The sequence below is a fragment of the Aplidium turbinatum genome, chromosome 9 (genome assembly GCF_918807975.1).
Source record: "Aplidium turbinatum chromosome 9, kaAplTurb1.1, whole genome shotgun sequence".
Taxonomy (NCBI): domain Eukaryota; kingdom Metazoa; phylum Chordata; class Ascidiacea; order Aplousobranchia; family Polyclinidae; genus Aplidium; species Aplidium turbinatum.
Genome location: NC_137480.1, coordinates 18,109,582 through 18,135,612, shown reverse-complemented (window position 1 = coordinate 18,135,612; position 26,031 = coordinate 18,109,582). Strand labels below are relative to the sequence as shown.

General features: G+C 36.4%; 1 protein-coding gene and 1 long non-coding RNA gene across 2 annotated transcripts; both read right to left on the bottom strand.

Moving 5' to 3' along the window:
- Window positions 1-931: 931 nt before the first annotated feature.
- Window positions 932-6,736, bottom strand: LOC145777290 (transcription factor Sox-2-like). Its single transcript, XM_082588639.1, has 3 exons — window positions 6,599-6,736; window positions 5,731-6,145; window positions 932-3,944 (listed from the first exon to the last, which is right to left on the bottom strand). Exons 2-3 carry the CDS (start codon window positions 6,040-6,042, stop codon window positions 3,003-3,005), a joined length of 1,254 nt encoding a protein of 417 aa, XP_082444765.1. The 5' UTR covers window positions 6,043-6,145; window positions 6,599-6,736; the 3' UTR covers window positions 932-3,002.
- Window positions 6,737-8,187: 1,451 nt separating this feature from the next.
- Window positions 8,188-9,311, bottom strand: LOC145776994 (uncharacterized). Its single transcript, XR_014290300.1, has 3 exons — window positions 9,218-9,311; window positions 8,555-8,741; window positions 8,188-8,324 (listed from the first exon to the last, which is right to left on the bottom strand). It is a non-coding gene; the product is annotated as an uncharacterized LOC145776994 (long non-coding RNA).
- Between the last annotated feature and the right edge of the window lie 16,720 nt (window positions 9,312-26,031).

The following is a 26,031-nucleotide window of genomic DNA, read 5'->3' as shown; positions in this document are numbered from 1 at the left end:
ATCGTGTTGTAGGCTCTTCTGGACAGTCTGGAGATCTTACAGCTCGCTCACGTTCTTCAACCAGAATCATTACTTTTTCATTGTAGTTAGTGAAATTGACGAAAAAAGATGGAATTCAATAGTTGCTTCATGATTTAGTTTAACTGCTCCTTCTGATGAGGTTATTAGTGCACTTGTAGCTTGTCGATTTGTTGAATCCTTATTTAAAGAACTGCCAGCAGCGTTTCGCCTAAAACCGTCAAACAAAATTTAACGAAAAAAATTCCAGCAGCTTTGCTCTCAATGATACTCAAACGACAGCCTAAGTAGGGAGTCGAAGCTTTATGTAGTGGTTCGCGTGTTGAAGTGACTTAAGCCCTTTATAATCGACTAAGTCAGAACTGCTACCGCGCCCGTGATGAATTATCCCTCTTGTTTGCATTCACAAAATTATATATGTTTTATTTAACTTTTATTTCTTTTCATATTTGATAAACAGTTTTGATGACGTTTTTGGTTTCTTTTCCCCTATTGCAGACCTTGACCATGAGTTGAAGCCAATTCCATTTCTTCTTCAATTTCATTGCCAGTAACCAAGACATGATACAAAACAATACATTTGCTGGCAACAATTCACATCCATGCTGATATGTTTTTCCAACTGCCAATTTACTTTAAACTTACGAATATTCCAATTGATACAAATTATGAAAACAAAACCTGTCCTAGATAAACCAAATGTTGATAGAACCTATGTTCTCTCTCTCTCTCTCCTTTTTGTTCACACCAGATATCTAATTTTAGCCGTATTGCGAATTCCATGAGCGTAGTTTGGAAAGCTGGCATGAGTTATTCGCTTCGGGCAATCCTGCTGCGTGGAAGAGCAAACCGGCCATTGGCTTATGCTTACTAACCTTCGATAGGCTACTTGATGACAGCTTAAATATTTGCAAGACTACGTAAGTTTATTCATTCACAATTTATTGTTACTACAAATCCCAACTTTGCCGCTCAACAGCAAATGAACACATCATAATAATAATAATCAAAGAAAGCCGCAATATTTACTCAAAGTTGCTTGTGTACCATGGCGGTTGCAATATAGCATGCCAAACAGTGTAAAATATAGCGAATCGAGCAAACACAGACAGCAGGCTGCTTTAGACTTTTCATAAGCAACCAGTACGTATCAGGGTGACGAGAAAACAGTGTGGAATAATAAATAGATACCATGTTTCGATTTAAGATCTTTAAATATCGGAATTTCAAGTTGTTGTGAAAGCGCAAACAGTCAAACCGGCACCAAAAGTTTCTGTTGCAAATATAATCGATAATCTACACAATAATAACAAGCTGAAACAAAACCAACATTGTACCAAAGCATATTGAAGTGTTTGCAACAGGTTTACAACATCACGTTTTTAGCAGAAAAGTAATCGAAAACTTGAGCAAACTTGACCTACTCAGGGCCGTTGAAAAGAAGATTTGTACAAATAAGAGGTCCAAGTCCCCATAGAACAGTAAAACTGGAAAGATTCCAGGCCCCAAAAGTCACCCTGGGTCGGGGCCCAATGGCACCACTGGACCCACCGGACGCTACTGAAACTTCATAAGTCACATCGATACCAAGCGTGAGTTATTTCCAAAAATGTGTTGTACAATTGTCAAAGTATGTCTTTTGTGTAAAGTTTTTTGGTCAAAATGTAGATTCGGTCAAACACAACTCGCCATTAGTGATAAAAATTAGCAAATTAACTACAGCTGTTTGTGTCACGCACATGATGACGAAACAGCAAAAACGAACGAAATAAAAACATATCTTTCTTCGGGTATAAGCGTCTCCAGTCTCCTTTCATATAACGCGATTATAGAAGTGGAAAAATTATGTGCACCCTTTAATTTAACAAACTTTTGCATTGTCGGTTACAACTTAAACTACCAGATATGTAGAGATTTATGACATCATAATGTGGCATCGTGTTAATGAGTAGTAGGTCTATTCCATTTCGCGACTAAATGAGAATTAACGGCGTGAAAGGTTTATTTTGTACAGTATCAACGTTTAAAATTTGCTATTGGGTTGCAAATCCTAATTGGTTGCTGCCTTATTAATGTGGAAATTATCTTTGCACGCGAATACAACAAGGAAAAGATACATTTTACGATTATAGCGTAAAGCAGTGTTGCTGTAACAAATCGACAATAAAACATAAGCCTAGACGTGTTTCGCTTCAATACAGAAATGGACATAAATGAACTCCTGTCGTTTTTTTAGAAACATATTTACAATTCTTTACTGCAATATTCCTGTGCTGCGGAAACTCAGGTCACTTGCTAAAATGAAGCTAATATCGAAAAAGACAAGAAAATAAATACAAAAGAAGCTAATTAATCAAATAGCAAACGATAGTTTAGTCAACTCAATTCTTGAAGTGTAACAGACGGACAACACCTTCAGTTTTTGACTCGGGTAAGGTCAAAATCTTGAAGTAAAGCGAATCAGAAAGGCACGTGACGCATAAACAATCAATACGAAATAGCTCAGAATGCTTGAAGTTCGAAAAAAGCGTTAAATCGACTCAAAATGACATCCAGTCACATGACATAAAACGTATTTACTGTATTCCACCAGGAAAATTTTCATGAAGCCACAAAAGGCCAGCGCTGCTGAGCCGACGTATATACTTTTCAGTTATGTACAATCGCGTATATCACAGTCAATAGATGTATGAAGCTTTTGGTCGTTAGTATTCTACCAGTTAGTGGAACGGTAAGTAATTTACTAGTCGCAATGCGTTTATTATTAAGGTTTATAATAATAAAAAATGGTTATTTTATTGCCAAATGAACCCCATTGACGTCGCATGGTTGTTTCGGTTGCTAGTTTGAAATACGCAACGTGCTTTCGTGACGACACCCGGACTCGGAGAACATATTCGCAAGTCAACATCCAAACAGGAACTTTTCTTTGTGCATGTTTGAGTGCACTGAGAGAATGATTGCATCCTTCATTACCAACCTTCTTATATGTGGGCAGGATGCATAGACGTGGGTTGACAGTTTTGATAAGCATGCATGCTGGTCAATTGGGAGAGACTTGGACTTTGGGCTGGATCATGGTTGGCTGGAGACACTGGCTGCTGATGTTCGTTGATGAGAGGATACATGTGATTGACGGGAAGATGATTTGGCTGGGATTGAAGTGGGAGCATGGATGACATCTGTTGCTGGAGTGGACTTCCATTTGCAGAAGGAGGAGCCGATGACTCGTCCGGAGTTGTGTTTCCTGGTGAATGTATTCCAGATGATGTGGAGAGAGATCGACCCATGTTTCCAAGCATTGAACTAGAAACAGAGTGACCTTGCGAAAAATTGTATGGTGCTGTTGGAGACCCGGGCATTCCAAAGCTAGATTGTGAATATCCATTGTTTTGACTTGTCAAGGAACTCATGCTGGGCAGAGATGCAGAAGTCGGATAGCTGGTGTTTGGGTAATACAACGACATGTCATATCTTGGAGAAGGATTCGGATTTCCCATTAAATGCCCCATCCCATGTTGAGCTGCTGACCCGTACGGACTAAGCGCACTTTCCTGGCCTGACATCATTTGGTGGGATCCGGCATAGTATCCATTCAAATGAGAATATTCTAGAGATTGTGAGATAGGGTTTCGGTTTGGGGCCCCGATCCCGGCTACAGAGCCTGGAGCTGAAGGCATCATGCCCATTGGTCCACCAAACTTCTTGTCTTTCAACAGTTGTTTAGTTTTTCGTCTCGGTCGATATTTATAGTCAGGGTGATCGGTCATGTGTTGAGCACGCAGTCTCTTTGCCTCATCAATGTAAGGTCTCTTTGCTTCATCGCTCAGCTTCTTCCAATTGATTCCCAGTCGCTTGGAAATTTCGGAGTTATGCATCTTGGGATTGTCTTGGGCCATCTGACGTCTCTCTGCTCTCGACCAAACCTGAAAAAGAGTTGGTTAATATAGTTTTTCTTTTATTGATCAATGCAATATTTATGTATAATGGATTAGTTGTTGTGCCATTTTACAACAAACCTTTGAAAAAATGATTAGTTACAAGAATCATAGAAGCTTCATGAACTATATGAGTTCTAAACAATTTAATACACAATAAAGTAAAAGACATGTTTAAATTTTTAATCAGAGATTGTTTATAAATTTTATCAATTTAATTCCCGATATGATTAAATTCTGCTTGATATCTTACGTGGTGTCTTTGCAATAGCAATCGCTACCATTAAAAACAAAATGGCGATATAATTTTTTATCATTGAAAGGGTTCGGCAACTGTTTTCATGTTTTATGCTGTATAGAAAGGGGCTAAGATTGTTAAAACAACGGACTTCAACAAAAAAGAGTTCTTTAGTGACAACATAACTGCTTTTCCAAGAATCAAAAAAAACCTTACTTCTTTCATTACACTAGTAACGAGTAGTCTTTATTTATGCCAGCTTTAAACTGCTTTTACATCTTTTATGAATAAAACATGACCTACTACTGATCAAGGTAAATTTTCTTGATTTTAATCTCTTGTTTTTCAAAGAAAATTTCCGTCAATCCGCAATTAACTGAACCAGCCAGCATAAAGTATGGTCCAGGCCGTAGAAAACGGCAATTTTTTCCAATGAAAGTTAATCATTGAAACAATAGATGCAGAACGCGAAGTTATATTCGACTTAAAAAATAAAGTCATGATTATGGCAACGACGGTCTTTCATTTTTAATGTTACTTTTTATGACATTGCAAAAAAATTGAAAGATTCTATGCACAGTAAAACTTCATTTGTTCAATAATGACACAGAGGCAGTGAACTATCTGGTGTACTAATTCACAAATTACAAGCGGAATTGCCATCAAGTAGCCATTTAGAAAAATCTTATTATATTATTTAAGCTTATCAAGTGTTCACGTTTATGATGTTTAGCTGGCTTGTTGGTTACGGCTAAGTTTACTAGTTTAAACTAATATTATCTTGACGAAAAATATCAGTTCTTTAATCAAAGAAACTGAAAACGTTTGTCAAACAGTTCATCTGTGATCAGAGCACTCGACTTTTAGGTACAGTTTTATTTCTAGAATGTGCTTGTCGTAAAAGATACAGTAGATAGCGTGCAATATTTTGCAAGTCTTTAAAAAAAATGTTCACAAAAAGCAGAGTTTTCTAAACAAAGCTCACATTAAAAGTAACTTGACGAATTTGACATTGTTTTTGCGTCAATGCGACACAGTGGCAACAAACTTTGCGAATTTGAAGTAACACACATAGAAACAATCGGCAAATATGATTTTGCGTCTATGTAAAATATTAAACTGAAATGTGATTGTTAAATTTTCTATTTGGAAACATTCACTTTATGACGTTTCCCAAACTATTAACCAGCTTATGAAATTTTAACAACATTTACGCCAAGCATTAGGTCGCGGTAAGTTTTTACGGTTTCAGAAATTCTCGTGATGTTTGACTTATTTGCTGTAGGCCTACTAGCTGAAGCTTGCTATGGCGCTGCTTTTATTTTATTATTCTCTACAGTGGCGCAAACAACAGAATCCCCACTGAGTGCTGATGGGCAATACAGCTGCAGTGCTGTTTCAAACATTTGTGAATCACAAGAAATTGGCTTTTGACTTATTTGACTTTTAGCTCTTTCGAAGATATTGCTTGTTCTGGCTGACATAAATACAAACATACAATAATCGATGCATTGATGTTCTTTGCACACAACTTACCATGAAAGCATTCATTGGTCTTTTCACACGTTCCTCTTGACTGGTTTTTGAAGAAGCGTTTGTTTGATTGTTTGAGTTATGCCCCGAGCCTAGATTTGCTCCTGGCGGGTTTAGGTGCATCATGTGCCCGCTGGTTCTCGTGTCTTCGCCGATGTATTGTTTGATCTCTTGGTGAGTCGCCGAAAGAGTCGTGGAAGAAACTGGGACTCCATTCAGGGACGGTGGTGGAGGAAGATGGTGATTATTTAGCATTGCTGAAGTAGGGTAATGGATTGGCATCCAGTTTGAGTTGTTACCGTCCACAGCTATCATCGTGAGTTTTGAAAAATTGCGGAATTTTATCGATACGGTAGGCACTTCCAACAGAGATCAAAACAGTCAAATACTACAGTTCGTTTTATGTATGAGAAGTAATCTAAAAATAAAAATTCAAAAACTATTTATTGATAGGCTACTATTTTTTTTTAAATTTAACGACCTTATTTAAAAATATTAAATTTAAGCTCATCCCAGTAGGCTATACCATTTCAGAAAAAAATAAACTTTTATGAAACGTTTAAATTTCTTCATCAATCTTTGTGAAAAAAAAAATCATAATAAAATTTGTCAACCTTGCCGTAAATCAAACAAAATTCCTGTCATCAAACATCTATCTATTCTTTCTTGGAAGCGCTTTGTTTAAAAAAATGTGTTGAAGATAACATTGAAAACATTGTCATTTCACATTATACTGGCGGTTTAATTGTGCGCAGTTGACAATAATTTCATTTGTAGTTCTATTCGCTCACAAAGCCATAAACTGCACTCAATGGAGACAGAACAATACTAGGCAATCTGAATGGGAGGCTGTGATCCTTTATTTACTTGCCTTTTTCATGAGCGGAACGTCTCTCGTTCTTTCCACACCCGCCTGAGTTGGCAATCATTCGCCTCGCCTACTCATTCCGACCCCTTTCTGAAAAACAAACCGGAAAACTTTGTCGTGTGCCGCCGAAGAGTTCAAAACGTTTCTTTGTGATCATTGGGCCTACGCAAAAAAAGCGATTATTTTGTGGCCAACTTTCGATATTCATAAAAATTTATTTGTTCAGTAAATTTAAGGATAAAAATAATTGAATGTTCATATTTTCTTTCAATTCAAGTAAGTTTAATTTTTCCACACGGGTTACTCGTTTTCAACTTTAGCAATTTTTTTATCAAGAAAAGGTACAAGATAAGAAACTAGTATAGAATAGCATTATACAATATAATTATGCAGTACATGGCCATGGTATATGATAGCCTAACACGTAAAATAGTACCCATTCGTTACTTCATTTTGTAGCTTAGGTTTTTCTTCAATCAAGATTCAGTTAATTTTGCATTAAGTGCTTTCCCAAAAGATGCTTTCCTATCATAGCCTGTAGTTTTAACCCCAGGCTAAAAGAAATTTACTAAAATCTTTTTCCTTCTTTTCAAATGGTTTTTGACGTTAAGACAAGAGGCTATGGTAGTCAACTGGAAAGCATCTAGAATCTAGATGCTAGAAAGTGTTTTTTTTACAATGTCTTTAAAAGTTTTTCCAGTATGCTCGTGCCAGATACTAAGCGCCTCTTCATCTGTAGGTTCGTGTTTTCATATGGTTCATGTAGTATGGCGTTACAAGGATGATGTATGAAGGGGTGATGGTAATGCAATATCATGAATGAACGGCAACGGGTGTATTTTAAAGCGCAACGCTAATGGTAAAAAAGCACAAATATAGAAACTGTTCTGTGAAATACTTTCGCTTTTGCGAACTGTCATTGAAAAGTATCGTCAATTGTAATTACATTTTATTGAAAAACTTTAACGCTAACACTTGCTGCTATACACAGTAGGCTGACACTTACTGCTACACTCACTCACTCAGTAGGCTAACACTTGCTGCTATAGGCTACACGACAAGTTTTAGTCGTTAGTTGTTGATGTTGTTGAAGGTTTCTTACGATAAAATTTTAAACTCACCACAATTATATTTCTCATAGCTTTGTGTTCAAAGTGTGTTGCAACCAAAAAGTAGCACTCGTTTAATCCCAAAACAACAATGTTTTGAAGACGCAAACTTTGTTTTGTCGTGGTCATTGGCTTCTTGCCAGGGTTGAATAAAATCACCAAAAACCACAGCTTCTTAACCTAACTTTTAAGTTTGTTGATGTCAAGTGAAAATAAAAACAATATTTGCTTGCTTTTTTGTTTAGTCGAAATGGCGACTTCATGCTTTGAGCGAGATGTTAACTCGTGAAGCTAAGAATGCGAGCGGGTGTCATTATTTCCAGCAAAATTAAAGATTGAATATTTCCGCTTCACCACTGAGAATAAATTTTCTTTTATAACGTTTTTTTCATATAAAGCAACGTCAACTGAACGTAACCTCTTTTGACCGAAACCACCTGTCATCAAATCACCTGTGCGTCCAATTTCCGGTTGCTACGGTAACTCCAGCGACATTAAACCACGTGACGATTGACGAAAGCCAAACATGACGTCACATCAATAATAATGACTAGAGTAGAAATGCTCGGCAAAGACCTGGAGCTGAAAGCTTCCTAGACTTCAAATGCAGTTGGGGTGAACTAAGCAAATACAAAAAGTGTCAGTAACGTCAAGATGTAAATTTGCAAAAAATGAAACGTGAAATTTCCAAAGATAAACTTTGGGGCGATTATTTCTCCGTCCTCTCTCCAATGGCTGCAACCCTGTTTTACGTGTCGTATTCGTGATGATGGTGATTTAAATCTTCAAATAAGAAGAAAAAACTTTTATCTGGTCTGTTGTGAAAATGGTGTAGTATAGAAATGTTAACCTTTTCTTGTTCTTCTTTGTTCCTACAAGCATTCATGGATGAGAATCGTGATACATGACTCGTCAATATGGCAAGGTAAATGTCTTCAGCAGAAAAGCGTGTTCAAACTCCTACTGTATGATTTGAATGCGATTTGATCCACGGATCTCCCGGGGTCTCGTTTAATTGGATCGAGGATGGCGTAAATCTGAAAAGTCTGCATGTTCATTTCTTGAAGTGCTGTCTTCTTCAACCTAGATGGTAAGCTAAGAAGTAGTTTTCAGTTGATTTCTGTTAGGTTTTACATGATTTTTCCAATAGAAAAAAGTTCAAAAACACTGACTTAAATGAATATACCAATGAAATCGATTTTAAATCTAGAACATGGAAACACTGCTTTCCTTATGAAATGGCAAGTCCTGTCAAGTCTAGTTGCGGCCCGATGGTACGCTACATTATACCGCTATTGGTTTTCATAAGCCAGGACGCGGTCTTGAAACAACAAATAATTCCAACGAATCTCTCGGCTAAGTGATAGATTCCTGTGGTTTGCGGAGATGCAGAGCAATCGAAACTTTTCTCATTTTGCAGACGAATAAGCTTAACTTTTGCTGCTGACAAAGTCAAAAGCCGTAACCAAACTGATTCACACAAAAAAATATAAAAACTGCGCAGGCTCCTCACCTGTTAGTTTTCAAGTGAAGCTTTGTGGAAGCATATACTATGGCGTGCGAATCAGCATAGCAGAAAACTATTTAGCTTTAAAGCACTATGTCCTAAAACAAAATCTACATCAGTGACCGATTAGTGATATGAAACATCACATGAAGGCTAATACAATTACGCTGCCATCAGCAAGGCATTGTCAACAATGTCCAATGCCACTCGTTATATCGCCAGCAAAACGAGACTAATGTCTTTAACTTCATCAACTTAAATTTCATTCTGCCAATACAGTAGATATTAAAAAAAAAAACAAGAAAAAAAGCAAATCGACTTCATCGATGTTGTGATTCCAATGTATGATGCAAGAATAAAAATGCAAAATCTGAAATACACTAATGTTTTTCTGCAAAGGTGTGTCTTTTTCACATCTTTTGCAAAATCATAATGGTAGTGAAATAATTTTGGTTCATGGCTTTTCAGGTTCCTTTCAGACAGAGCTGCTCGCTCAACCAATGTTAGCCATCGAAAGTTTTTCTTTTTAGATTAATTAAACTTCTGCAAACGACGAATCAATAAAAAAAGGCAGGTTTTTGCTAGCTGGGCACTCCACATTACTGTGTGGTAGCATAAAGCCACAAAACACCATGACAGTATCCAAAAAAAATACTCATGTCATAAAATTGCGATTTTACATTGCTTTAGCGTTACACGGATGAAATATTGCCCTAGGTTTGACTTCGAAAGACAAAATTACGTTTTCAGCTCAGTAGCAATACCAAACACAGCTTGACTTCAATTTGTGTCACGAAAAAGCTAGACCACGAAATGTTAAATTTTGAAAAATTTATTTCCTGGCGTCCCACGGAGACGAAAGCAATGACAAAGGTCTCCAAACTTAAATAGCCTTTCTCTCGCCGTCATAAAAAACCTCACTACAAGCCAGAAACAAAAGTTTGAATCGATTTACTTTGGTTAGCCCGTGATTCTGTTTGAAATTCAATGATTCCTAAGCCAGCAAATCGGCTCCTTTTACATTAATTATACGTTTTTAGACGTTAAATCAATGTAAAAAGGGAGCTAGTTTATTGATTGGGTAAAACAGCGTACAGCAACCCCCACTGCACCACTTTGTATTACAACTAGGGCTGGATTCAAGCAAGGGATTTGTATTTACTTAAGTAACAAGTAAATATTAAAAAAAAATACTCAAGTGATTCAAGTGATATCTGCAAATTACCCCAGCACAAACAATGTAACGTTAGTAGAAGTATATGCATATGTAATGTTTACATCATGATGCTTTTTGCCGATACTGTGTTGGTGAAATGAGCAGTTGCAATATCACCCGAGTTTTGAGACAAATAGTCCAGCTACACTGAAGCTTCTGAAGTCTCAAATGAAGATGGGAGACAAGCAAGACTGGATTTTAGATCTTCAAGAGCTTTGGGAGACTCTTTGGGTGCTTTGTAAAAAGCAATCTCCTGTTTTTGTGTAAACCAAGACAAATGAAATTTGCAGCCTAGAGACAGCACTTCATTCAGTATTTTTGCGTTGGAGTTTTTCTCTGGGCGTTCCTCGTTGACATCATGGTCACTATCATCAGCTCCACTTTCCCCCTTGCGAAAAAGTCTGATGAATATATATCTTCAGCAATCTTGACCACATAATTATTTTTAGGATGTATCCAGAAAGACGAATCCATCATTTGATCATAATGATCTGGATCATTCAAATACGTTGGAAGCCTACAGATTCTCGTTTTTTGATCCTCTCTATTATTTTAGCGAACATTGTATTGATATAGGCCCTTTCTCTTTCATGACTTTCTTGACGATGTATTCAAACACCTTCTCACTTTTCAGAAGTGCAACATCTATCTGACAAAGGGCTTTTACTCTTATTTGGATAATCTCAAGGCTCTCCACCAAATCACGAGAAACTCTGACTTCTTGTTCATTCAAACCCTTCAAATCAATATCAAGCTTTCCAAGGTGTGCTCTATTACTGGCTCAATTTCCCTGAGCCTTCCCTGGAGTCAAGAACTATCTAAAAGTGACAAAAGACACAAAAAGTCCAAGGGGCAGCTTATAAAGATTTGATCATATTTTTTAGCAATTTAATTACTGCAAGACAGTACTTTAAAATTTGAAGTAATTGAGAGTCACTTGAGTCAGTAACAAGTAAAAGTTTGCAAATAAGTAATTACTTATTTGAATCCAGCCCTAATTGCAACATATCTTTCGTCAAACAGTGTGAGAAGCACAACCTGGGGATGGGGTTAAAAACATACTTTATTATGAGTTTTAAAAAGGTCGTGAGTTTAAAAAGTTTATACCGTGGTTAAAACTGGCGGAGAAGCATTCATTTCGAAAAACATTTTAAACAACTCTAATTCATTAGCCGTTTTGACATCAGCTAGAATGGCAAGTTTGCGTTGTAGTTGCAGGCTAGTTTGCATCATGCATAAACGTTCCAAAGCAGAAATCGGACACCACCATTATCAAGCTAGGAACCGTCATGGCTCTAGTGGACTGATCTGCTTTATCGGATCAAGATTGATGCGACAGGACACTTGATAAACTATTGTGCATAGATCAGTGCGACGACACAAACAACCACAAAAAATAACATCATCAAACATTAGTTTTTCGTAAAATTTTGTTATGTGATCACAGAAGGAACAGAACTAGCCTACAAGTTGCCAACCAGAGCAGTCTTCTACAAACACATCGACTTCAAACAGTATAAAACCGATTGGGGTTTGAATATAGACAAGAATCCAGACAACAAAGTTTTCCCAAAAGTCTGAGCCTCGAATCAATGATGATGACCAATATACATGTCAATGCTAAAATTGTCAACCTCCTGATATAATGAGCCTTGGTAATTTGATTATTGAAATCAAGCGAATGACCACAAATCAATACAGCAATTGTCACTCATAGAGCTTTATGCACTTATACAGTACGATTATGCAAATGTGGATCATTGGGCTACTTGAAGTTCTAACGCTTTGTGATAGTTTAGTTCAGGGCTCTTTAACCGAGGTGCAATGAACAGGTACAGGGGTGCACGAGTTCGAAGGGGTGCATGAGGGTTCACCAAAAATAATAATTGAGCGTTACAAGGACAGCGACAAGGCTGGCAAGCATGCACCATATCATGTCTGTCTGCTGTTATGCGCATGAGTTGAAGTCATGCAATGTTTGATGAGGTGAGTCTTTATAAGGACCAAAGTGCTGAAAAAGCCGGTTAAAAAGTTATGCTACATCAATCATAAATTACAGGGGTGCATGAAATACAAAGAGTGCATTAAAAGCAATAAGATTGGATCACTAGTTTAGTTTATTTTGCACCTGCATTATGTTTTTTTAATTAAAATGCGTATTGAACAGTCTCATTCAAGTATTTAACCTGCAAAGTGGGCTACTTCATTCGTATTGCGTCATCAAGAAATCAATGAAACAATAGAGTGGAAGGCTGGTACTGGTTAAAACGCTGTATATGAAAAGTAATTACCTGCTGTAGTCAATCGTGTTGATAAGGGTGTCGACGAGTGCTTTTGGAGTCGGATTCGTTTTATGATCGCTCATGATCGTGTGGTGCATTGCCTCCAACTCTCAATACTAGGAAAGAACATGACGATGATGGTTCTTTTATGATGATCAACTTGAATCTAATCCATTTATGGAGATAATTTCTGATTTGTTGGAAAAACTACTTAAACTACGATTTAATTCAAGTAGCCTTCAGCGGTTGGGAAGATATTGCAAGGTATTGTATTGTCTTCTTAAATCTTCATGTAACTTGAACTGCGTAGAAGTTGCACAAAATGTTTCATGTTCAAATGATTTACCAGTGGAAAGCAACTTTAATGTAAAACGTAAAAGTTACCGATTTTAAGTTAACTATGTTTTACGTTTTAGACCAAGTTCGGCAAGAAGCCACAAAATGATGTAATTAGGTTAAAGCTGAAAAAGGTGGCATGTTGAGATAAGACACACCAAGGCGGTGTTTGCAAACTTAGCACCACGGACGATTCAATTTACAAAGTCTTGAGGGATCCCATTTCACAAATTGTGAAAGTTTGCTTGGTCGGTGCCTTTTGTGATTGAAAAAGCAGCATCGAGACGGCCTAGTCTTAAATTACCGTCCACAGGTTCCCAGAGCTTGAAAGGGCTTCGCTGAGTGGAATCAAACACGTTCTCCTGCTAAACACTTTGTTTGGTCTATTTCTCATCAAATCATCGCTATGTCCTCTCTAATCAACAACGCTTCGTAAGCTTAAATTTCACAGAGGTTTTGATGGTAGGGTGTCAACTTTCTGTCACTATTACAAAAAGGTAACATTTTGCGTGTCGTTTTACGTGTTAGACTGCACTACAGTCTTTTGCCTTTGGTTTCATCTAGACTGATATCACGGTGATGTCGACCTGATGAAATCAGAACATTTTATTGCTTTGAAACGAACGTTTTTCTTCTGTAGGTTATTTTATCAGCAAAATATTTGGTATCATATACCAGTGAGAACATTTTTAAAAATGGCGTTTTGGTCTAATGTAAAATTAAGGTGCCTAAGTGCTGCTATATTTCCCGCTTTCGGTTCAGCAAAAATGAAAATGGGAAACTAATTTCATCTTTGTTAGTTTCTGTACAGCAACTATTGAATTCTATAGTCGGTCGTTCAACAATGGAGCAGAAGGTCAGAGCTTCTTATTTATTCAACAACAAATTGTTTATACAGTATTTGATTTTAAATAGTTACTATAGTATGAAAAATAATCAAAAAACATATTTATTATACTATTACATTTTATCAAAGGCTGGCCAACATTTATAGCAAGCTGTTGACTTGTAAAAATATCTACTTTAATTTATTTATTTATTCAACAACAAATTGTTTATACAGTATTTGATTTTAAATAGTTACTATAGTATGAAAAATAATAAAAAAACATATTTATTATACTACTACATTTTATCAAAGGCTGGCCAACATTTATAGCAAGCTGTTGACTTGTAAAAATATCTACTTTAATTTATTCTCATGGGAATAATCAAATGTGTGAAGCCAATTTTTTAAATTTTGAAGTACCGGTACATGTTTTGGTTATAGGGTGGGCCATGGGTGGACTTCTCAACTTTAGTTGGTAATACGCAGTGATGTACGCGCATACAAAAAATATTGACGCCGTCAACGTAAACGCAAACGTTCGAAAAAATATACGCCGTATGCGTCAACGCAACTTGTAAAAAAAGTTGGCGGCGTCAACGTCAGCGCATACACTAGCGTAAACTAAGTTTGTTTGCTAGGTGCCAAACATTCACACGGTATAAACCACTCGAAACAAACAAGTTTTATTTTAAATTTCCACGAAGAAACACAAGCATCTGAAAGTGTTCATCTGACATTTTGCTGTGTTTTAGTTCCAATATGTCTTTGCCCATTGAAAACATTCTTTCAACTGCAGCGCTGGAAGGTATTGGCGTGTTGTAGAGAAAAAAATACATTAAAAAGTATGCGTTGACGCTATGCGCTAAAAAAACACGAAAACTTTACGGCGTAGCCTCAAGCGCAAACTATCCAAAAAAATGTGGCCGCAAGCGTTAGCGCAAACAAAAAGTCTACGCCGCAAGTATGCGGCGTAGAATTTGCGGCGTATACGTACATCTCTGGAAATACACACGTTGAGATGTGATAGGTTTTAGTATCAAAGCAGTTAATGATTTGTGAGCTTCAGAAAAGAAAAAGAATTATTCTCAAGTTTTAAACAATTTGGGCTGCTTGCAGTTTTAATAGTCGCACTCAATTGTTTGTTAGGGTAAAGTCCTGCAATCGCATGATATTTTAATGACAAATCCAGTTTAGAACTTCAATCTGTCAAACTTGTTAATGAATAAGGACGAGTTGTGGGAAAATTGTCGCTGGGTTGATTAACTTGCTGATTAAAGTGCCGACAGGGCATATCACTTTCACAAACCTAGGGCTACTTACAGATCTCAGGTCGTGTGAATTTCAAAGTTTTGCCTTTTGTGGTGACAAGACTTAGCTTTATTTTGGTACAAGTTTGATTTTCCAATTTAAAACGTTCGAGTTAAATTAAGGCTAAAAAAATTTTTTTAGAGTGTTAATTGACGCTGTGTCTGAATTCAATCGTTTGGTTAAGAGCACAAAGCAAGATCGAAACCTTTGACCAGCAGTTAACGTTTTTTAATTGTCAGTTAACTAACGTTTTCATGAAGGATTATGTTACACTATTTCTGCGCAGAGCCCCCAAACAGTATAATCTATTCAAGTTTTTGCACCACAAAATTGAGAAACAAAAATAATAATCATAGTCATGCAAGGGTGAAGGCTATCATACTTGGAAGTTTAACCAAATCAAGTGCCATGATGATGAATGCGTGGCCTACAGAGTTTTGTTTTTATTTATTTTTTATTATCATTACAAATATGTCTAAAATTTGTTTGTTCTATTTCATTTCACAATATTGAAATATACCAAATCATCATTTTCCGATTCGAAGGCAACACACTTGTTGTTTGGACTCGTTTACATGAAAATCCATCTCCCTATTAATATCCATCGTCTGTCAGTCGTTGTGCCTGTTTTCATAGCCGCCCTTGTAATAATATTGCTCCGTCTATCATATTTGCTTTTTATTTTAGTATTTACGTTGTCACGCTACCGTAACCGAAAAGCGTTTGAGATAACCATTCAGAAAAAGAAAAATTCCGTAGTCATGCCACTAAAACAACATGCAAAGGATACGAGAAATCAACACAGTCGTTTCGTGTGACATTTCTCTTCCTTTATGATGGCCATTTTCTTTGCAAGTTTTTTAAATCTTATATGTGATCATAGCCTGTGCTCTGCTAGAACAACCCATAAGGCAGTGGTTCCCAAACTTTTTTGAGCGCGACCCAAATCTGAGTTTAGTGAACATCTTGCGACCCAAGACACAGACAACGTATATAAACAATTTTACCACTCCACTGTTTTTGCAATCTTTGCCTGATATAAACAAGACACAGACAACCAGTTGAAGGGTGGTCTACTGTAGATCCTCTTACTCAGAGTCTAAGTAAAAGTGCTAGATTCGTTGCTGAGTCAAACCGTCTTGGCTCCAGTGCCTCTTCTCGTTGCTTAAAAATGCGCTCATTTTTTACATGCGTCGGATGTCTCTTTAACTTGTTCTTCTTTAAGGATTCGTTTGACAACATTTTACAACACAGCCTACTGTACATAGCGGCTTGCCAGCAGCACCTGGGTCGCAGATAAAGCTGAACTTTAAATCAAAAAAATAGTTTAGAAATCTTAAAGTGTCAACTTAAAGAATAGGCTAATTTATGTTTACAGTGATTTATTGAAGGAAGTGACTTGAATGCCTGTAAAACTGCTTCCCATAATTGATTTTGATAAGAGAAGCCGAATAAAAGAGTGTGATGCTCAATAGAAGAAAAAAAACCTTATTTATAAATTAATTTACAACAGTCCGATTTTGGCAGATTTAGACCGTCTCTGCACGACCCATTTTCTGACCCTTCGCGACCCATGTTTGGGTCGCGACCCATAGTTTGGGAACCACTGCCATAAGGTAAGCTATCTCTTAAGTTTTGTTTTTGGTTTCGTGCGACTGCTTATTTACTGCTATAAAACAAGCAAAAGTGTTAAAGTTTGGAACATGTGAGGTTACATAATGAGAAGAACGGTGCAACTGCTAAGATGGAAGGCATGAACTTTTCAAAGTTCGTAACTTTGCCTTAAACACTCGAAAAAATCTTTCATTTTGTTTCCTCGCTTGTCCTCAACCAGCCTATCACCTCTTAGCAGTTTGCAAAACCAAAACTCAATTGTCCTCACTTTAAACGCAAAAAATATTAGCACATGCCACATCATAACTAGTAACTATAGTCCATGCTCTATTATTGATGCAACACTTCATTGAAATTTAGCTATCAATTCTATTTCTGCAAAAGACACAGTTTTACTCGGCAAGTATGATCTTATTCTACAGACGCTTTGCTCACATAACGGAGGTCACTGAAAATTGTTGTGTAAGGTGTTGGAGCTATTCAAGCTTGCCTGAAAAGACATCTTTTGATTCTTTATGAGCAGTCTTATTCATGCTGAACAATTACTTTATTATGCTCATGTAGAATTTTGTTTATCACCAATAAGGCCTTTTACAACCTATACAAATTGTCGCCATGAAAGGCATTCAAAATATCAATGGACGTTCTGTTAATTTCTTCACGACAAAGACTCGGGGAGTTGTAAAAGGAAGACGAAACTGTTTTAAACAAAGACTCTTCCACAAAAGAACACATTTTATAGAAAAAATAGCCCCAGGGGATTTTAGCGATTTGATTTAATTTTTTTTGTCACTGTTGTATCTCTTCGGCGAAAAGATAGTCTAAGCTACAGCACACGATATGCAATCACAACGGTGAATAAGGAAAGAAAGAAAACTTTTGCATGAACAGAATCAACAAAACATGTCTGAAGACAGCTCAGCCATGCGAACAAAGTAAAAATGCAAAAACAGATAACACTAGAAACAAATCCACAAACATGGTAACCCATAGCTACAAAACACGAAACAAATAACAAGTTCACAATATTCAGACCGGTGAAGTGTTTTGCCAAGCCTAGAGAGCAAACTCCTTAATTTTTGTATTGATTCAACGTTTGCAAACAATATTCTTAAACTCAATATTCCTAAATTTTCAGTCATCTGTATAAAATTGAGAAGGTTAACAGGATACAAAGGGGCCCGTCCTCAAGTCAAAACCATTCCCAGTTTACTTATCCACTCATTGTGATGGGCTCAACCTTATGTAACATTCCAGAAAAGCTCCACGACACTAAACGCTTGGACGTAGCCAATTGCACTTTTACTGTAAATAAGTTGATGTATACCTGGCCATGACCTGGCCTGCTTTGGTTCTACAAAACCTTAGTCTACGTTGCAACTTTATTTTAAACCTGCGTTGGTGTAGATTATACAATGCAAATTTTATTTGGTTGGGTTCATAACGACATGTCGGTTAAACAAAATGATGGATCTACAATTCTACATGTGGTACAGCATCAAAATCATTACTCTGTCTATTGGTATCGGGGCAATTTAAGAGACAAGCAAAAATATTGTCTCGGCATCAGCAAAACTTTTTGAACAAAATAGCTTACTTTGCTTTGCTATAGTCTTAGCTTATTTTTGCTAAGTTTAACAAATTTTGAAGAAATAGATCATATCCAAAGCCGAAAAAAAAGACCAAGTTAAGAAAATATGAAACAGTCGTGGACAAGAAATCAAATGAAAAAATTGTATTATGAAAACATTAATGGTATTCTACATCTGTACAAAGTTCCATTGTGAAATATCTAAAAATAATATTTTTGCTTGGCGTATAAACGGAATCGTTGCTAGTTGCGTTTTTATCTTGTTTCATTTGTAAATACAGCGGGAGCCTTATCTTTGATGGTTTTCAAGTTAGAGAATTAGGGTCAAAAATAAATTTTAACATGCTGACATGCAAATTGCTAAGACACAGACTTCAGACAATCTTCTCAAGTTTTGTTTTAGACCAAATGAAATGCCTAAACTACATAAGACCAAAACACATTAGATAGAGTCTGTCCATTTCGGCAATTAAAACAATCATGAAATAAGTTTTGCTCTTTGTCTCGAAAATGCTACAATAATAGAAAAAAAACAACATTTTTAAAGTCAAAAGATCCATCCCATAAATCTTGCCCACACAGATTAAGGAAACTTTAGCTGAAACCATAAAACTAAAAAATTGACAATTGAATCAAGGCCAAAAGATTCTTAGGTTAGAAAAAAAGCAAACTACAGTTACTAATGTTGAAATAACGTGAAATTGAAAAGTTTTCTGCTCAACACTAGAGCATTAAAAGTGTAGTCTGCTCACCAGCATGTGGTCAATACTTTGGGCGCCAGGAAGCTCGAGACCTCCCTCCAAGTTTCAAATTTTTATTCAAATTTTCAACCTCACTGAATTAATTTTTAAATCGCAGTAAATTTTGGTAAAGCTTCATAAAATATAAAATTTTTGCCATCACCGCTTTGAACTATTTGGGCCGGTGAGAACTTAGTGGAAAAATCAATTCTTTTTGCGTTGATTCAACGTCTACAAAGGTTTGCAAAATAGAACGGATTTGTAGAATGAGATGATGTTCATTTCAATAGAAGTAATTAGGCATCCTTTCAAAGCAAGGTAGCCTAAGACTTTTTGATTTAGCATGCGTTCCCATCAGGAAGTTTAGAGACATTGAGGCAGTCTTTAAATTTTCCAATTTCTCTTCTTCAACTACATTAGATTGTGCAATTATCTAACTTTTTTTGTAACACCATTTGTAAGACTTCTTCGTTTTTTTTAATATACAAGATTTCTCGCAGAAACTATTATAGAAGTTGGGTCAAAGTAGTAAAGCATTATCAAAAAACGACATTGAACGCTAAACCAATTTATGATTTATATAACTAAGTTATGAAGAGGTTAATTAAAGTTTCTTGTTTTTGTTATCGTTAAATAAACATAAAGTGTGAAGCTAACAGCAACTACCAGGGTCCACTACATTGTTAAATTCAATGGGATGGCATGTAGCCTGGCATTTTTTAATATAGAGGCCGAAATCAGAAGACAACACATTTAGGAAGCCGCGAAGTAGACCAAATAAAATACTTACATACAGGTTGCTCTACACAAAGACAAACATCAACCAAATATTTTTTTTAAATAAATTGCTACTCAAAACCAAACTTTTTCTATCAGAGATGTGTTCAGCCATTGAGCCAGCAAAAAGGTTAAAATATGAAACACGAATTTATCTAATTGCCAAATTGCTTCATAGAAGGAATATGGCGGGCCGCATGATAACCTTCGCAGGTCATAATTGGCCCTTCATAGCGACGTCCACGGTTGGCCCAATCCGGATATAATACTTAAGTTCGTGTGGTAAAAAACAAATATGTTCAGTGCAAACGACGTTGAGTATCCAAACACGCAAGCGCACAATATGGATAAAAGAAGTTGATTTTTTTTCTCACCTTGGCATAATGAAAGCATGCGCTTGCCTGGATAAGCTACTTTGACGTAACAACTTTTGTTTAGAGCTTGTAAGGCATGAACCAATCAGAACATGGTTTAAGTGGCTACCGTGCAATTATGACTCTTCTAGCACTCAGCCAGAGTGTTGATCAGTGCTTTGAACGGTGGTTGGTAATTACAGAAGAAAAAAGTTATGACAGGCTTGGGAATCGAATCCACGTCATCCAAATGTATTTCCTAGCCCTAACCTTCGAGGACACGCTGGGTACGGTGGAAGGTTCCCTTAATTTACTTTTTATCAGAATTGTTTGCGCTTTTTCTCTGTTGTACTTCCAACTTTCATTTATGTAATGACGTCACAGACAACGCAGCTTATGATTGGTTCATGCTTTACAGGCGCTAACAAAAGTTGTCATGAGTGCTCCGGCTTGTCTGCCAGTCTCATGTTGACTCTTTGTTGCCACCATACGGTTTTACTAGAAGCAAGTAATTGCGTCGATTTGCAAACTTAACCAGATATCATTGCGTTGTCATGTTATTTCTTGTTATTAACGTTTCCACAAAGAAAATAGTTCCAGCCACTAAAAGAACATCATTAACACAACTATTGAAAAAAATAAAATGGCACAAATTTAAAAGTTTAAAAATGTACAGGCGTGAATGTTTGGGTATTAGCCCTAAGTCACATACATCTGTAGTAGCCTACTAGTAGCTAGTTTTACCACAAAGCCCAAAACACAAAAAACAAAAGTCGACGAAAACACACAATTCAAACAAACATGATGAAAGATAATGTGGTCAGTTTAAAAGATACTTTTGCCAGTTTTAATGCTGGTGAGAACACGCTGAAAAACATCCCCAAAAATATCTCGGAATCAACATACTTTACCTACAGTGTAGGCTAACCAATCTATGAATTGTCATTTGTTATTAAAGCAAAACGAGCCGAAAATAGCTTCCTTTGAATTACAGATTTTATTAGTTAACACTCCTTCCAAGTCAACGTTTTTACATTTTATATTTTTTACTCTCCATTGTACATTCAAAATTTTGTAGGAAAATTTTCAAGCAAAGGTTAAGCACATGGTTAAGCACATGCCATGCCACCGTGCAGCTTCAAATTTGAACGGAGGCCGATCTGCTTGTAATCAAACTCGTTAGTATCGGTGGATGGATTTGAGTAGTAGTGAAGAAAAAAAAAGTTTCTAATACTGTATTTTGTTGTTGCACCAAAATCAATAGACTTAGTCCATTTGTGATTATGAATAGATTTGTTTTCTTTCAATCAGAATAAACTTGGTTTAATAGCACAAATTCTTCAACTACTAACACCCTACAAGTGAGTTAAAATAAAAGCAATCAAATAGTCAAAATTGGCGGTTGACGAGAATGGTAAAGCAAACACAGTGGTTTTTCTTTCTAGAAACAATTTACGATTTCTTACGTAAACCAACCTAAAGGAGTTGGTTACATAAACAAATACCGCAAAGCAAGCTTAATAAGCTAGCATGCTTTTCGTATCGAAAGCTTACTTTTAGGTAACAATTCATCTTATTACATTAAAGTTCAAAATGACTTAACAAGCTTTCTTTTTGTATTGCTTTTGGATAAGTAGCCTATTGCAGCGCAAAAGCTATTTTATCTAATCACTTCAAGGCCAACCTACTTATTATTTGACGTTTTAAAACATGGCAAAAAAAGAGACGCAAACATAGAATAAGCTTTTTACTACAATAGCCTAAACGTAAGCCCAACAGCACATTTGCCTACAGTACAGGTACAGCAACTTTTACCTCTCTCTAGTCTATGGTGACTCGATGACTTCGTCTTTACTAGATCCTCAGTTGGCGACAAATGCAAACAGGAAAGCAAAGACTCGATGGCTACAACAAACTGCACAAAACTTTACTGCTAAAATTGTGTGATCATTGATTGATTGCAAGAATATTTATTCTCAGGCCAAGCAAGCTCCTTTGCAATGTTAATCCTGGCATTTTCTATACTTGTAGAAGCTCTGAACCACTGATGCGGGCCTGATTACTAAATTAGCAGCGTGAAGTGTCCGCTTGTTGCAGCTGAACGTTTATTGTCTGTGAATTATTCCATCCACTAATTATCATCGCTAAATGAAGCTGCTGTCCTTGAAATGAGTTGCTCCTACATCACTCGATAGTCGACCTTGTCCTGCATTAAATTTCCGCTTGTTTGTTCATAAAGTCAACTCAACTACATCATTGCTATGCGCTCTAAGGTTGCAAGTGAAGAACAACTCTCTGTTCAATTTGAGTATTGGGCTTTCCAACTCGAAGTAATTCAATGGCAGACTACCTTTTCACATAATCATTTCAAGTCTCAGCATATATTTTGTACTGCAAGATGCTAGCCCATAATTTGAAGGCTTCAGAACTAAACTCTTTTGTGACATTGTTTGGTTTTGCAGAACAGTCTAAGACTTTATTCGTCCATTTTTTTGCCGATTGTATTCGCATAGTTGGTATTTTGAACAATCTGTTTTTTACAATGCAACGCAGTTGTCTTTTTGTGACTTGTACAATGAAGCGAAAATCGTCCTTTTAACGCAAGTCTTTGTTAAAGAAATCTATTCCGCTAATCTCTTTTGTCACTAAATGAACAGCACGACCATAAATTATTAAGTTTATTGAATGCTGGAGACAAATAAATGGTCTTACAAGGAAGCGAAATAGTAGCCTACAAGAAGGAGGCAAAATAGTACAATGTGGAATGTTATTTAACAATGAATTTGAATAATCAAGCCTAAACGGGAGCCTCGAGCAACTGCAACCACGACATCACTGAAGAGCAATGAATGCTATCGACACTCGCTATGAGTGTTGCATGATTGCCTTGTGGACTCCATGGTTTGTTACAATTTAACAAAGAGTTAATTAAAAAATTGAATGAGGCTGTTCACCAAGCATTTAGTTAAAAAACATGATACGTTCTACTGGTGCAAACTAAGTTGAACCATCACAAAATGTATGTGATAATCTGCTTTTATTTATATTGCCAGCTGGGTTATTCTTTTGTGTTCGTCTGTCGGCTGTCGTAGAGCCTAAAAAGTAAAAAGCACGTACTTCTGGAAAACCAAGCGAATAAACAATGTTGTGAGCACAGGGATATCTCAATACTATATCCATCCGTGTGTGAGCAACATGGTTTACTTTGAGCTCTGATGCCACATTATCAAGGGTTATGCGTCTATTAGGCCAAGTACTTTTCATTAAAGCGTCTGCTTTTGTTTTGTTGGTGAGGTTTAGAGCCGATAGAGCGGTTGGCGGATGGATAACACAAGAAAAGAGAAGCATCTAATTTTAGCTTTTTCCAATTGTGAGGAATTTTCAGAAGTAATTATTGGACGTTGAGTTCATTTTCATGAACTGGTATTATTGGCCATAGAAAATGCTTCATCTTTGTGAATACTCCTCACTCAGCAGTTTCTTTTGAACGTCAACGGGAGGTTGCAGTTTAGAAAAACAAATTCATTTATTGCTCTTTGCTTCATGAGGAGTTCTAAAATGGCTGCCATAATAAACTAACGCATTCTTTCAGTTGAACACCCATGCTCAGATATAGGCTACATGTACTGCATATATCTGATAAAACACGAAAAGTAGGTTCGTCATGTGGTAAGAAAATTGATAAAATGTTGACCACTTGATGGAGTTGTTTGCTTATTTTCATTTTTAAGCTCAATTTGCAGTTTATAGTTATTCTTTTTTCATGTCCACATCTTTGTTCTCCAACGATTGTCGATTGATGAAATTAAATTCACATCACAATCATCGACGTAAGTCTGGATAGTACAAAAAATTTAAACTTTTAATTTATTGTGGTAGAATTTTTTTCCAGCCTCTTTATAAGTGACCAGTGGTTGAAATATTAAAAGTTATGGAAGGCAAGAAAGTCAATCGTCGCGTGCACTTTCAGACATGCTAAAATGTCCGCCAAAGACACAGCCGCATGCTTTCGAGCGGCGTCAAACTGGTGCCATTTCGATGGTCATACCAAAGCTGCCACCATTCGTTTGTGCAGCAGACAAAACTTTAAATAGTCAAAACCCAGACAGCAAATCAGTCGTTGTTTACATTAATTCAACGTCTGTAGACGTTGAATCGATGTAAAAAACGACTTTTTACTGTCTGGAAAGAAAGTGATATGATTTTCCAGGGAAGTGCGTTACAATCTAGCCCTGGTTAGCTGTGAGTGTGACAGCTATTAACAAATTTCCTAACTTTGAAAAGTAAATAAATTTTGGACTTACATCGTCGTGGAGATATGAAAGACTAAAGATAGAACGGATTAGTGGATTTAGCCAATTCCTGCATTTAAAGTGTCGAGTTGGTTTGGACTTCTAAAACAAATGATTTATATCATGACTTGACCAACTCGAACATTTTCTCACATTCATCGTTCCAGTGAGTTTTTATTGACTTGTAAAACAAACTTACGATAAGTGACGTAAACGTCTTTTAAGAATAACAAATAATGCACTGCAAGACGACAAAAACAGGTGTCCTTTAAAATAAACTTCTACTTTAATTGTAATTGATTGTCGAAATCTTTGTTCTCGGACTGAGAAATTTGTTCAAATACAAACATTTTTTTCAATAATTTATGTATGCTCAGTGCAAGTCAAAAAAAAAAAAAGAACAAACAAAATACTGTTGTAGGCTACAACAACCTTTTGTTTTTTATTATGAGAAGTTTTGAGACCTCCTCTGTTAGTTCATGTTATGTTAAATAAACATAACCGTTGTTTGGTTAACATCAATATTGTTTATTGGTTCTTAATTGAATTACTGTACCCCGAGAAAACAAGTATAAATTTTCTAGCCATGATGTTACCCTGGAGCAATTATGCGGTCAGTGACGTTCGAGCAGAAGACAGTCATGTGATGCAAGACTCTACGTAGGAGAGAAGACCGGATATGTGACGTCAAAGCCATTCGAGCTTGACAAAAAGCAATAAAGAAACAAACTCGAAAACAAGAGCAGCCAAAGCTCTCTTGATAAACAGAATATTTGTTGTAAGAGAGCTAAGGCTAGGGCAGGTGCTGTCCGACTTAGTGAGGTTTGAGTTGTGTCTTGTATGATAGTGGTCATAATGACAGAAAAAAATAGTTTACTTATTGAAATAATACAAAATTAATGTCTTTTTTATTTTTAGCATAATCTGCATTACGCTGTAAATAAGATAGAAGGTTTACTCTTGGTAGACTTTTACTGCTTACAAAATTCTTGTCTAGGCAGTGCCAGTTTAATTGAATCACAAAGTATTAGCTTATTGTATTCACACAATATTCAGTAAAACGCGGTTTCTGCGCAATTGAAGGATCCCTCTCCATGGCTAATCCAAAGGGATTTGTTGTGAATTTCGTATTTCTTACCATTTTTCATTTAGATTAAGATATAACTTCTTCGTAGTCAAGCAATACGTACAGATAACACAGCACAATAAACGGTTTACAAGTAGGCTAGGCTACTGCAGTTCTGCTCTATTCTATCAGTTGTACAGGATTGAGTGAAAGATTTTTCTGCACGACAAACCATGGCGTTAATGTGAAAGAAAAGTTATATATATTAAATCTTTCTGGTTGATTGACATCTAGTCAATATTTTTGAAGATCCAAGTCGCGACTTTCTCGTAACTGCAACTTGTCCTACACCTTATGATTGCATGAGGTTGTTTGTGAAAAAAATTTGAGTGCAATTCGATAAGTTATGAAGCGTT

What these genes read in the sequence shown, in the direction of transcription:
- LOC145777290 (XM_082588639.1), bottom strand. Translation starts at nt 6,042, where the DNA reads ATGATAGCTGTGGACGGTAACAACTCAAACTGGATGCCAATCCATTAC. An exon ending in GACCAATGAATGCTTTCATG is followed by an intron (nt 3,945 to 5,730) that starts GTAAGTTGTGTG and finishes ACTCTTTTTCAG; the next exon opens with GTTTGGTCGAGAGCAGAGAG.